At 42.1% G+C, this 13,018-nt stretch overlaps 1 protein-coding gene across 6 annotated transcripts in view; it reads right to left on the reverse strand.

Annotated features, from left to right (window-relative positions):
* LOC125458849 (mastermind-like protein 2) overlaps positions 1-13,018 on the reverse strand; it is a 558,191-nt gene that overhangs the window by 43,937 nt on the left and 501,236 nt on the right. For all 6 annotated transcript variants that reach the window (XM_048544602.2, XM_048544599.2, XM_059651351.1 and 3 more), the window contains exons 3-4: positions 11,401-11,514; positions 8,330-8,438 (exon numbers count right to left, since the gene is read on the reverse strand). In XM_048544602.2, the coding sequence (XP_048400559.1) occupies positions 8,330-8,438; positions 11,401-11,514 (223 nt within the window). The remainder of the gene's footprint in view (positions 1-8,329; positions 8,439-11,400; positions 11,515-13,018) is intronic.

The raw sequence follows: 13,018 nt of genomic DNA on the forward strand, positions 1-13,018 counted from the left end.
CAGAGGTAAATAATTCTGTCCATCGAGTCTACTCCACCATCATTAAGATCTTGGCTGATCTTGATAATCCTCAACTCTGCAGCCTTTACCCCAAAACCCTCGATACCCATATTGATTAAAAAAAAGTCCATCTCAGCCTTGAATACACTTAATGAGCCAGACTCAATAGCCCTCTGCAGTAAAGCATTTGACAGAGTCACCAACCTCAAGAAATTCCTCCTCATCTGTCATAAATGTGAGGCTCCTTATTTTGAGAAAATGCCCTCTGGTTCTAGATCTTCCACAACCTTGCACCTACCATGACAAAGAACCCAAGAATCTTTTATGTTCCAATAACATCACCTCTAAATCTATTTTTCCAATGAGCACAGGCCCAACCCACTTAAACTCTCCTCACAAGATAAGCCCTTCATACCTGGTATCAGCCTAGTAAACATTTTCTGGACTCCAATGCCAAGGTATCTGACCTTAGATAAGATCACTAGACCAGTAATCCAGAGGCAAGGATTAACGACCTGGGACACGAATTCAAATCAACCACAGTAACTGGGCAATTTAAATTCAATTAATTTAAATAAATCTGAAACATGAAACCTATTATCAGTAATAGTGGTCATGAAACTACTTGGTTCCTGTAATGTGGCTCAGATATCCTTTAGGGAACTAAACACACTGACTCCAGGCTCATTTCGATGTTTGTGACTTCTAACTGCTCTCTGAAATGGCCAATAGATTGCTGAGCAGAGCAAAACAGGCAGGCAGACAGACAAACAAACAAACACATGACCACCATCTCTCAAGATCAATTGGAGTCAGGTGATAAATATGACTTTGCCAGCATCACCCACATAACTGACTGATTCAGAATCAAAATCCTGAAAATTCAATGAGCAAACTATCATTTCTAAATCAGAATGATAGAAATGTAGTTGCGGGGTGGTATTCCTGTGTGTTCGATACCATCATAAAAAGATGAGGACAAAAACTCTGGACTAGAAAGGTATTGTCAAACAAACCTTGACAAGTTCTTGCAAAGCATCTCATTCACAGTACGCACTGCTGCCACTTCGCACCAGTGGTAGATGTGGGTGAACTTATTTTTTCTGGATGATATCAAGCTTCTCAAATATTGCCTGATCTGCACAAATCCAGGCAAGTATGCAGTATTCAATCACACTCAAGTGCTGTGACTTGTATGTGGTGAACAAGAATTGGTGGGGGGAATATGGAGTCAAGAGGTGAGTTACTCACTGCAACACTCCCTACCACTGATCTGTTTTTGCCTTTATATAGCTAATCCTGTGAATCAAATAAGGCATTATGAATTCCCTCTCTCGCTGTTTATTATTAGACTACGGGGCTTGCCACTCATCCAGAGTGGCTGTTAGGAAGTTACAAATCAGCCTTAGTGGGCAAGTGATTAATGTTAGCCCTAGTTTGCTCCTTCTGATAATGATGAACAGAATGTGCAAGGAGTAGTTCAGTGATTCAAGGAAGCTCTCAACCCCACCTTCTCAGGGGCAATGAAATGCTGGCCATACCCACAATACCCATATCCCAGGAATGAAAAAGGTAGATAAGTCTCCCCAGTGGTCACTGAAAAGACTGAGATAGGGTGGGTTACAACTTAGATGTGATATCGCAGGGAAACATCCAATAAGCCATGCTTCAACATGAGTCCCTGTTAAACACTGCTCACGAAGGACTTTATGCAATCCACATGTAGCTCGTGATTACAAAACCTGATAAGGCTTTTCTGCCTATGCAAGAAACATAAGGCCGGATGCTGTTGGAGGCAGGAGGTTTCCAGTCCTTCAGATATTCTGCAGCCTTTCAATGACATACCTGACGCTGGTGCAAAGAGGCAAAATACCATCCTAGTGTCAAACCTACTGCCCTAAAAAAGTCCAGCAATTCCCTGACAACACAATCTCCCATTGCTCTCCTTTTTATTCCTCAGAGGGGTCTCGGTCAAATATTGTGCCACTGACTTGGCTGTTGCTACGTTCCCCTGATAACCCATCTCCCCGGCAGTATCCAAAACAGATAACCTGTAAAAGGGGGTGATGAACCAAAAGTCTCTTGTCTTTTACTCTGCTGGCTGGTCACCCATTCCCTTTCTGTCGGTGTACTCTTCACTTGACAGGAGGATTTAAATGACAAAAAAGTACAAGGCAAAAGAAACAGAAGAGGTAGTAATGAGACAAGTTGACAAAACTAAAAATGGGTCCAGTAAATGGGAAATAGCGGACTCATCAACAGCTGATGCTAGCCCAAAACATGAGTGCAAAATGATGGCACAGTCAAGAAATTGTCAAGTGTCTAGTTGCAAGATGAAGTGCTGTTCTTTGTGCTTTCGTTGAGTATAATGAGAAAATTGTAAGAGGCCAAACATCATGAGGTTAGTTTGCAAGTGGAGCTGAGAATTAAAATAGTACGTGACCAGATGCCCAGGATCATGATTGTGATTTGACTGGAAGTGTTCTATAATTTGCCTTTGACATCTTAATGAATGGGGGAAAGATGAAGTCAATAACATTGAAAAGATTCAATCAAATTGCCAGTTCTTCCAGAAGAAACGGCAAAGAACTTTGGGTGATAAATGCAAGAAGACCTCCGACAATTGCATGGTAGATACCTGAGCAAGAGGAGGGTGCAGTGAAGTGATTGTAGAGTGGACAAGGGCTCACTCAGAGGAAGCCATTCCTTTGGAATATTAAGGGGTCATTATCTTCAGTGATGATATGGCACTAGCAGTGCCAGAAAAGGAGCTTGGATCTGCTTTCAGCAGGGGGTTAGTGGTGGTGTGGGTGGGGGTGTGAAGGTGAGGTGTCAGGAATTTATTGTAGTTCTAGGAGGGAGGAAAAGTTTGTGACCAGAAATCAGCAGTTCCCAAAAGTGTCAGATCCTGGGACAGAGTAAAATCCAAGTCTTGTAGGGTGATACAAGTGTATAATTGATATTTACGTAGATCTAATTTTGGAATTTGGATTTCAAATAAAGGCAAGTGGGTACTGATTACTTTGGAGATGGATTTTCCTGTTAAAAATACAAGGTCAGAAAGTCCATCAGAAACAGTTATTTAAACACAAAATTTTGTCAGAAAAACAGGTGTCAGCATGCATTTACTTTTGTTTTAAATCCAATTCAATCAATATGAGCAAGATTTAAAAAGTTAAAAAAGATCAGTTCAGAAGATACCAGTGCTGAGTCTAGGAAGCAATTTAATTTCTCTCTTAGAAGCAGCATAAGACCATAGGACATAGGAGTGGAAGTAAGGCCATTCCGCCCATCAAGTCCATTCCGCCATTTAAAATCATGGCTGATGGGCATTTCAACCCCACTTCCCTGCGCTCTCCCCGTAGCCCTTGATTCCTTGTGAGATCAAAAATTTGTCGATCTCTGCCTTGAAGGCATCCAACGTCCCGGCCTCCACTGCACTCCGTGGCAATGAATTCCACAAGCCCATCACTGTCTGGCTGAAGAAATGTCGTCTCATTTCAGTTTTAAATTTACCCCCTCTAATTTTAAGGCTGTGCCATGGGACCTAGACTCCCCGCCTAACGGAAACAACTTCCTAGCATCCACCCCTTCTAAGCCATACATTATCTTGTAAGTCTCTATTAGATCTCCCCTCAACCTTCTAAAGTCTAATGAGTACAATCCCAGGATCCTTAGCCACTCATCATACATTAAACCTACCATTCCAGGGATCATCCGTGTGAATCTCTGCTGGACACAGGCTAGTATGTCCTTCCTGAGGTGTGGGGCCCAAAATTGGACACAGTATTCTAAATAGGGCCTAACTAGAGCTTTATAAACCCTCAGAAGCACATCGCTGCTTTTATATTCCAACCATCCTGAGATAAACGACAACATTACATTTGCTTTCTTAATCCCGGACTCTACCTGCAAGTTAACTTTTAGAGAATTCTGGACCAACACTCCCAGATCCCTTTGTACTTCTGCTTTACGAATTTTCTCACCATTTAGAAAATAGCCCATGCCTGCATTCTTTTTTCCAAAGTGCAAAACCTCACATTTACTCACATTGAAATTCATCAGCCATTTCCTGGACCACTCTCCTAAGCTGTCTAAATCTTTCTGCAGCTTCCCCACCTCCTCAATACTACCTGCCTGTCCACCTATCTTCGTATCATCAGCAAACTTCACCAGAATGCCCCCAGTCCCTTCATCCAGATCATTAATATATAAGGTGAACAGTTGCGGCCCCAACACTGAACCCTGCGGGACACCACTCATCACCGGTTGCCATTCCGACAAAGAGCCTTTTATCCCAACTCTCTGCCTTCTGTCAGACAGCCAATCCTCAATTCAAGCCAGTAGCTCACCTCGAACACCATGGGCCCTCACCTTGCTCAGCAGCCTCCTGTGAGGCACTGTATCAAAGGCCTTTTGGAAGTCTAGATAAATAACATTTACTGGGTTTCACTGGTCTAACATACTTGTTACCTCTTCAAAGAATTCTAACAGGTTTGTCGGGCACGACCTCCCCTTACTAAATCCATGCTGACTTGTTCTAATCTGACCTTGCACTTCCAGGAATTTAGAAATCTCATCCTTGATAATGGATTCAAGAATTTTACCAACTACTGAGGTTAGGCTAATCGGTCTATAATTTTCCATCTTTTGCCTTGATCCTTTCTTAAAGAAGGGGGTTACAACAGCAATTTTCCAATCATCTGGGACTTTCCCTGACTCGTGACTTTTGAAAGATCACAACCAAAGCCTCTGCTATTTCCTCAGCCACCTCCCTCAGAACTCGAGGATGTAGCCCATCGGGGCCAAGAGATTTATCAATTTTTAGACCTTTTAGCTTTTCTAGCACTTTCTCTTTTGTAATGCCTAACATACTGAACTCTGCCCCCTGACTCTCCCTAATTGTTGGCATACTACTCATGTCTTCCACTGTGAAGACTGACGCAAAGTACTTATTAAGTTCTTGAGCTATTTCCTTATCTCCCATCACTAGCCTTTCAGCATCAATTTGGAGTGGCCCAATGTCTACTTTTGCCTCTCGTTTGTTTTTTATGAATTGAAATTATCTTTTACTATCATTTCTAATAGTACTAGCTAGCCTACCTTCATATTTGATCCTCTCCTTCCTTATTGCTCTCTTTGTTATCCTCTGTTTGTTTTTGTAGTCTTCCCAATCTTCTGATTTCCCAGTGCTCTTGGCCACTTTATAGCCTGTCTCTTTTTCTTTGATATATTTCCTGACTTCCTTTGTCAGCCATGGCTGTCTAATCCCACCCCGGATAATCTTTCTTTTCTTTGGGATGAAACCCAAGAAGACAGGGGCAAAATGTGCAAACTCTACACAGACAGAGTCACCCGAAGCTGGAATCAAAGCCAGGTCTCTGGCACTGAGAGACAGCAATGCTAACCACTGAGTCATCAGCTGCCCAATAAGTATAGGGTAGTAATTATTCCGTATCAGCCGGTGAATTGACTGTTATGGAGAAAGGGCAGGAAAGTTGACTTGAAGAATGTTGTACCAGTCATGAGCCTATTAACCAGGGGAACAGACTCAAGGGGGTGAACAGCCCACTCCGTTCTCACTTTGTATAGTCTTATAATCTTATGGTGTAATAAATGTCTGGTATTAAAGAAAATTTGTACCTTTGTCTTTATACATCTCAGTGATTGACCAATGCATTAACAAATGCGTAACAAAAGTAAACATGTGATCAGGTTTCATTGCAATTACTCTTACCCAGTAGTAGCATCAGCTAAGATTGTAATAAGTGGGGGCTCTTCACCAGGCTTTAAGGTAAGTTTAAGAGGGATTGGCATCTCTCAAAGTACTTGGAAAGTGGAGGTTCTGTATGTCAAGAGGGGTATTGCGGTGCTTATATCAACAATTTGGCTGTGATTCCGTGAAACCTGAGAACAGTATTTACACTACAAAGGACAAACTGATCAGTTACAAAGAGCCATTTGAGCATAAATCTGGCTAATAGCGTATTTGCCAACAAAAAAGTGATTTATTTGGGCCACACTGGTAGCACAAAGATAAGTAGCAACTACAAAGTCAAAATAAGGGGCTATTTTTTGATCTTCCTATGCCTAAAATGAAACATGAAATTGTGTGATATATTGACATGAATGGACTTCATCAAACACTTGTTGCATGTTTCATAACTACGGTGAGCTTCTTTGACAAATGCATTGGGAAAGGGCAAGAAATGTGAATGGACAAGAGCACTTCTGAGAACTGGAAAGCTGTGCTGAAACCACTGGTTTTAGCTGCAGTGAATTAAGAAGAAGTCATTCAAACTTGCTGTTGATGGTAGCAACATTGAAGTGGGAGACATTATGACAGGAAGATTAAATGAGGATTGAATGGCTTGTCACCAGAGAAACAATGTCTATTGCATGAAGGTGGAGAAAGAAACAGTCTTATAGTGGATCTAAGATAACAAAGTGTGAAGCTGGATGAACACAGCAGGCCAAGCAGCATCTCAGGAGCACAAAAGCTGACGTTTCGGGCCTAGACCCTTCATCAGAGTGGAACGCCTGAAACGTCAGCTTTTGTGCTCCTGAGATGCTGCTTGGTCTGCTGTGTTCATCCAGCTTCACACTTTGTTATCTTGGATTCTCCAGCATCTGCAGTTCCCATCATCACTTATACTGGATCTATATAACTGCACAATTTATATAATCTCCAATCGCTCTGAAGAAACTGTTATACGGACCTTTAGTCTTTTATTGGTGGTGGGGGGTGGGGGTGGCGTGAGAGATTTCAGGACATGAATTTGAGTTTGTTTCATCTGGAGTTTTAATACTGTAGATGTTAGAGGGCTGCAGGAAGAGAGGAGGGACTGCTCGCATGGCTTGCAAACCCACCAATGTCAGGGACTCCTATCATTCCAACCCAAGAACGGATTTCAGCAATTAGCTGAATATGTACTTAGCCAGGTCCTCAGCAGTTGCTCCATTTGCCAAGTTATGTAGTCTGACCCTGACTTGGGATATCAAAGATGATTGTGGCAGCTACGAACGCTCAAAGCACAAGAGGGGGAAAGTGGCAGCCAATGATGTTTGCTACTTGTACAGTGTTTAAATTCTATTTAGGATTTATCATCTGCATAGGAATTAGGAGGTAAAACTTCAAATACTCATGTGGATGCATTCCCCCAACCCCTCCCCCCCAGTGTCTTCGTCAGCATTTATCACTCAACTTACATCAAAGTAATAAAAGCTGTTGATCTGGTCATTAGGAGATTGCTAATTGAGACAGCTCACTGTATAGAAATTGGCCACATTTCCTATATTACAACAGTGACCATACAGGTACATATAGGCTGCACTGTCTCTAAAAAGCTTGGGACTTCCTGAAATGCTTTACAACACAAAAACAGAAATTGCTGGGGGGAAGAAAACAGGACTGATAGCATCTGTAGAGAGAAAACAGAGTTAACATTTCCAGTCCAATTAACCTCCTTCAGAACTGTGCTTTTCCACTATTTGTTTCTCAGCATTGCTGGTTTTGTGTTTTTTTTGCATTATACACAACGTAGGTCTTTGTCTTTACAGACATACCAGGATTTTAACTACTGAACAATTTCATAACCTAGTGAAAGCATCTACTAGTACCCAAGCGGGAAAAGTCTCTTTGGCATGATCCAACAAAACTTCAGAAAAGTGCCTGTCACACCCAGCAGCACTTCCACAAGGTCTCAGTGTCTTTGAACCTGTCTTTCAAATCAATACCAATATGAGTGCCCAATAAACAGTGTTCACACTTTGGGTTTGTGGTCCCCCTGGTTATCAGGACAAACCAGAATGATTGCAGTTTATTTCAAATGGGTCAATGAGGCTGTTTGGCTAATGTCTGGCATTAGTTTACATGACCACCATCACACTCTGAAATTTACATGCCACAATTAAGTAATATCCTGACCGAGAATGTTGCAACATCATCCCCGCCTTTCTAACCTATGTCTTCGCCACCAGCTGCTTGCTGTAGGCGGGTGTTGATACTCAACTTTTCAGGACATAGACTTTCTGGAGCCTGGACAGGAAAACCACAAGTGGCATTGCCAGGGTGCTGCATGAAGGGAGGGGTATGTACTACAAGAAATTAAATAAGGAATGTCAGGGAAGTGGGGGAATTTCTCTGGTCAGGTGGGGAGAGGTGGATGTCACTATGAATCTTAACTGTACTGACAGCCACACCAGTCTAGTTTAAAGACCTCTGTTTCCCTCTGAATTAACCAGCACGCCAGGGATAAGTGATGAATAAAGTGCTCACAGACATCCTTGTCAATGATTTTTAAACTGTACAGCTCAATACTGATCTTACCTTGGAACTGACTTAACTGCTGAACTCCAAATGCACTCCTCTGCTCTTTATATTCAGGGGACACTCTGATCATGTGGCCATTTATTTGATCATGTTGTCTTTGCTTCTCCTGAAAAAAAACAAATGGATGGGGTGATGTCCCTTTAATTACATCCTAAAACTGCAGTGACAAATGAAACACAAAGCAAAACTTGTAAGAAAAACTTGCCAAGATAATAAAATGTGAGGCTGGATGAACACAGCAGGCCAAGCAGCATCTCAGGAGCACAAAAGCTGACGTTTCGAGCCCAGACCCTTCATCAGAAGGCTCTCTGATGAAGGCTCTAGGCCCGAAACGTCAGCTTTTGTGATCCTAAGATGCTGCTTGGCCTGCTGTGTTCATCCAGCTTCACACTTCGTTATCTTGGATTCTCCAGCATCTGCAGTTCTCATTATCACTCTGTCAGCAATGGACCTGATTTCAGTCAGAGAACTAAAAACTTCAACGGAAAGGGGAGAGTCAGTGCAACACTGATCAAGTCCTGCATTGATTGAGTCATGCTCTCCATGTAACACGTTAAATTAGATTTAGATTAGATTCCCTACAGTGGGAAAACAGGCCCTTTGGCCCAACAAGCCCACACCACCACTTGAAACATCCCACCCAGACGCATTCCCCTATAACCCACACACACCTGAAGACTACGGGCAATTTAGCAAGGCCGATCCACCTAACCCGCACATCTTTGGACTGTGGGATGAAACTGGAGCACCCGGAGGAAACCCACGCAGACATGGGGAGAATGTGCAAACTCCACACAGACAGTCACCCGAGGCTGGAATTGAACCCGGTTCCCTGGCACTGAGAGGCTGCAGTGCTACTCCATTAATCTACAAGTCTTGGGAAGGTGGTGGTGGGTTCCCAACAGACAAAACTTCAGTAACAGCAGACAGGGCCAGAAATCTTTTTTGTTTAATTATTTTAGAATAGAAGAGAGGGAATAATTCTGGAGCTATACTTGGAACTGTTGGACGTTTCATCTTCCTTCATGGCATGGTCTTCCTCCTCTGCCAACATCTTCTCCAGGGCTTCTCACCTAGAACACGTACCTCATGCTGAGGAATATACTCCTTACCCTCTGGCAGTATCTTATGGACATCCCGTCTCAAGAGCCAGGCAGTTGCTTTCCACTACCCTCTTGTGACAAAGTCAACAAACAGTACCATAGTAAGAAATCACAACAGAACATGCTACAGAAACTCAGCATGTCCGAAAGCACCTGCTGAGAAAGAAAAAAAAAGAGATAAATTTGAGTCTAGTACGACTCGTCCTCAGGCCACTCAAATTGGACAAATGTTAACTCTTTTTTTCTCTGCAAGTGCTGCCAGACCTGTTGAGTTTCTCCTGTACTTTGTTTTTAATTCAGATCGTCAGCATCCACAGTATTTCGCTTTAGGTACCTAAATAAGGTTGGAATCTAATACTCACAATGGTACATTTTGCAAGTATTAAGGCAGATGAAATAAAAAGCTGTAATGTCTAAAGGTTTCCAAGGATTGTGAAAGTCCAGATTGATGGCAGGGCAGAATTTCCAAATTCCACTCCCAGAAATGACTAAGTTACTTAATGCTGCTTCATCTGAATCCCATCAGAAAACGTTTAGAGCCTGTGCTTCTCAAAAACACGAGCTGACTAATACACCAAACAACGTGAAGGACGAGTGTTTCAAATTTGTCAGTTTGTAGCTGGTGAAAGGCTCTGAGCCATACCAAGAAGCTAGTACGATTTGCTACTTGTAGCAAAATTGTCCCCAGCACCACCCATTCCCTTAAAGCATTGATTTCTGCTGTGTAAAGTGCAAATCTTTCAGATAGTGGGAGACTTTCCAGTTTATTGTTTTGCTCAGGAAATTGTGAAAGATCCTATTTTACAGATCAAGCAACTGACAGGCAAACCATACCTTCAGTCCCTTTGCTCAAGTCATTTAAGACTCTCAGACAAAGTCTATCAAGAATTTTCCCACAGAGGGCAGTGTGTGTATGAAATGAACTGCCAGCGGAAGTGGTATTGGCTGGTACAATTACAACATTTAAAAAGGTATCTGGATGGGTACATGAATAGAAAGGGTTTAGAGGCATACGGACCCAAATGCTGATAAATGGGACTAGATTAACTTAGAGTAGCTGGTCAGCATGGACGAGTTGAACTGAAGGATCTGCTTCCATGCTGTACACCTCTACAACTTTCAAAGACGACATGCTGTCTTTCCAGCACCATAAATTGTGACCAATCTACTCAGTCCAAATTCCCAACCAAAGGGTCATGTCATCAAGAATATTTGGCCAGCACCATAAATAGTGACCAATCTATCCAGTCCAAATACCCAACCAAAGGGTCATGTCATCAAGAATATTTGGCCAGCACCATAAATAGTGACCAATCTATCCAGTCCAAATACCCAACCAAAGGGTCATGTCATCAAGAATATTTGGCCAGCACCATAAATTGTGACCAATCTATCCAGTCCAAATACCCAACCAAAGGGTCATGTCATCAAGAATATTTGGCAAGGCTTTGCCTCGGAAGAAGCAAGGAAAGGAGACTCCAGATATAACGTTTGTCTGAATCTCCAGGTGAGCCATCCTCATTATGATCCCAGGTAGGAATGTGTGGAATTCTGGGGAAAGGAGTACAAATTTCGCAATGAATTCCTTGGTATACGTGTTCATTCTCCCAGTTAGAAATACAACACATCTGCCTTAAATATATAAGATTATCAGAAAGGCCCAGAATTGTGTGTTAAGTTTTAACTGCAATAAGACAGCAACCTGAAAGTTAACAATGGTTCTCTCTCTCCCCACAACTGCTGCCTGACTTTGGTGAGCATTTTCCGCTATGTTGCTGTTTTTATTTCACATTTCCAATTAAGAGACAGCAGAGCGGTCCTGTTGTATACAAAGGTGAATACTATTTTGTTGAAGCAATGACTTTGCAGTCCAATGCAGTCAATGAAATATAGAATCTTCTCTACTGGAAAATAAAACCCCAGGATTATTCTCTGAACGTGCTTCAAAAAGAAAGAGGCACCTACCTGGTCCGCCATGAGCTGTTGCTGGAGGAAATTATGATGCTGTTTCTTCAGAAGTTGCTGCTTCAGAAAGGCATTTGGTGTGGCTTTTATATAATTGTTACCAGGATTAGGATCCTATGTTAAAGGAGAAGAAGAAAGGTAATTTTCTAAAAAAAAGTAGTAAGTCTTTAATTATTAGTAAGACTTATTAACAAACCAGTCTGTTGTGTTCACCCGATCAATAACCCACAGATCATCAGAGTTCAGATTGACGAATTCACAGGCAAGGGACAGGGAGAAGGATACAAAATTCTGCCTTCCCCTATCTAACAATTCAAACCCACCTCACCACAATGTCACAGTGGGATGGACAAAATCTAGGGCAGCCCAGCTGCTGTCCACATCAAGGCCCTTAAGTGGGCAATCAATGGCCTTTTCTTTAAAAAAACTTCAAAAAAGAATGAAACTCTACTATTAGGAAGATCCTGGCCATGATGTTGCATGTAACTGCCAAATTGTTGAAGTACAGAAGGCCACTATTTGGTCCACTGTGCCTCCACCCCTCTTTAAATCAGCATCATTAGCTAGTGCTAATCTCCCGCCTTTTCCCATATCTCTGTACACCATTTGTATCCAAATATCCATCCAATGCTCTCTTGAACGGCTCAATTGAACCTGTCCCCATCACATTTCCTTACAGTGCATGCCATACCCTGTTTACTGAGCTTTTTCTCACATCACCCTTGTTTCATTTCATTTGGTTTAAATCCATGTTCTCTCATTTTTGCTCTTTTTACGGACAGGGAAAGATGTTGGTAGAAGGTGGCAGTGTGTGTGGGGGGGGAAGGGGGGGGGCAAATGACCAGGTTCCCTATGATATTACAAAAACAGAAGTTGTTGGAAAAGCTCAGAGGTGTGGCAGTATCTGCGGAGGAAAATCGGAGTTAATGTTCTTGGTCCAGTGACCCTTCCTCAGAACGCTGAGCTTTGCTAGTTAGTTCTGTTTTTTCTCCTGATTTATAGCATCTGCAGTTCTTTTGGTTTCATTCCCTGTGATGTTACTGGCCTTCCTCCCCAGGGTATGGTGGGATTGAGTCTGCTGGATTCCACCGGGGATTTGTGAACTCTGCAATTTGTGCACAGCAATCTGGAGAATTTATTGCAAAGTTAATCCTGTAATAGGAGTCACCAACTCCTCCCCACTAAGGAGTCACAAAGTATTAACAGATTTAGATTTAGATTTGAGATTAGATTTTATTGTCATGTGCTCAAATATAGTGAGAATTGTACAAAGTTACCATTTCTGGCACCATCTTAGGTACAAGGTAACAAAGGTACAAAAATCTTAGATAGAAAAATAAAGAAATAAAGTTAAAAGTTAAATATTACACACAGTCATAGAACCAGAGTTGTACAGCATGAAAATAGACCCTGCGTTCCAATTTATCTGTGCTGACCCAATATCTGAAATTAATCTAGTCCCATTTGGCCCACATCCCTCTAAACCCTTGCTATTCATTTACCCATGTAGATGCCTTTTGCTGATGTCATTGTAACAGGTTCCAGTCTTTCTAGTATAAAGTAGAAACATGAATTCAGACACAAAAAGCACAGGAGGAAAATGACAAGAGTAATGCAG

Source organism: Stegostoma tigrinum, chromosome 15, assembly GCF_030684315.1.
Source record: "Stegostoma tigrinum isolate sSteTig4 chromosome 15, sSteTig4.hap1, whole genome shotgun sequence".
In the NCBI taxonomy this organism is placed as follows: Eukaryota; Metazoa; Chordata; class Chondrichthyes; order Orectolobiformes; family Stegostomatidae; genus Stegostoma; species Stegostoma tigrinum.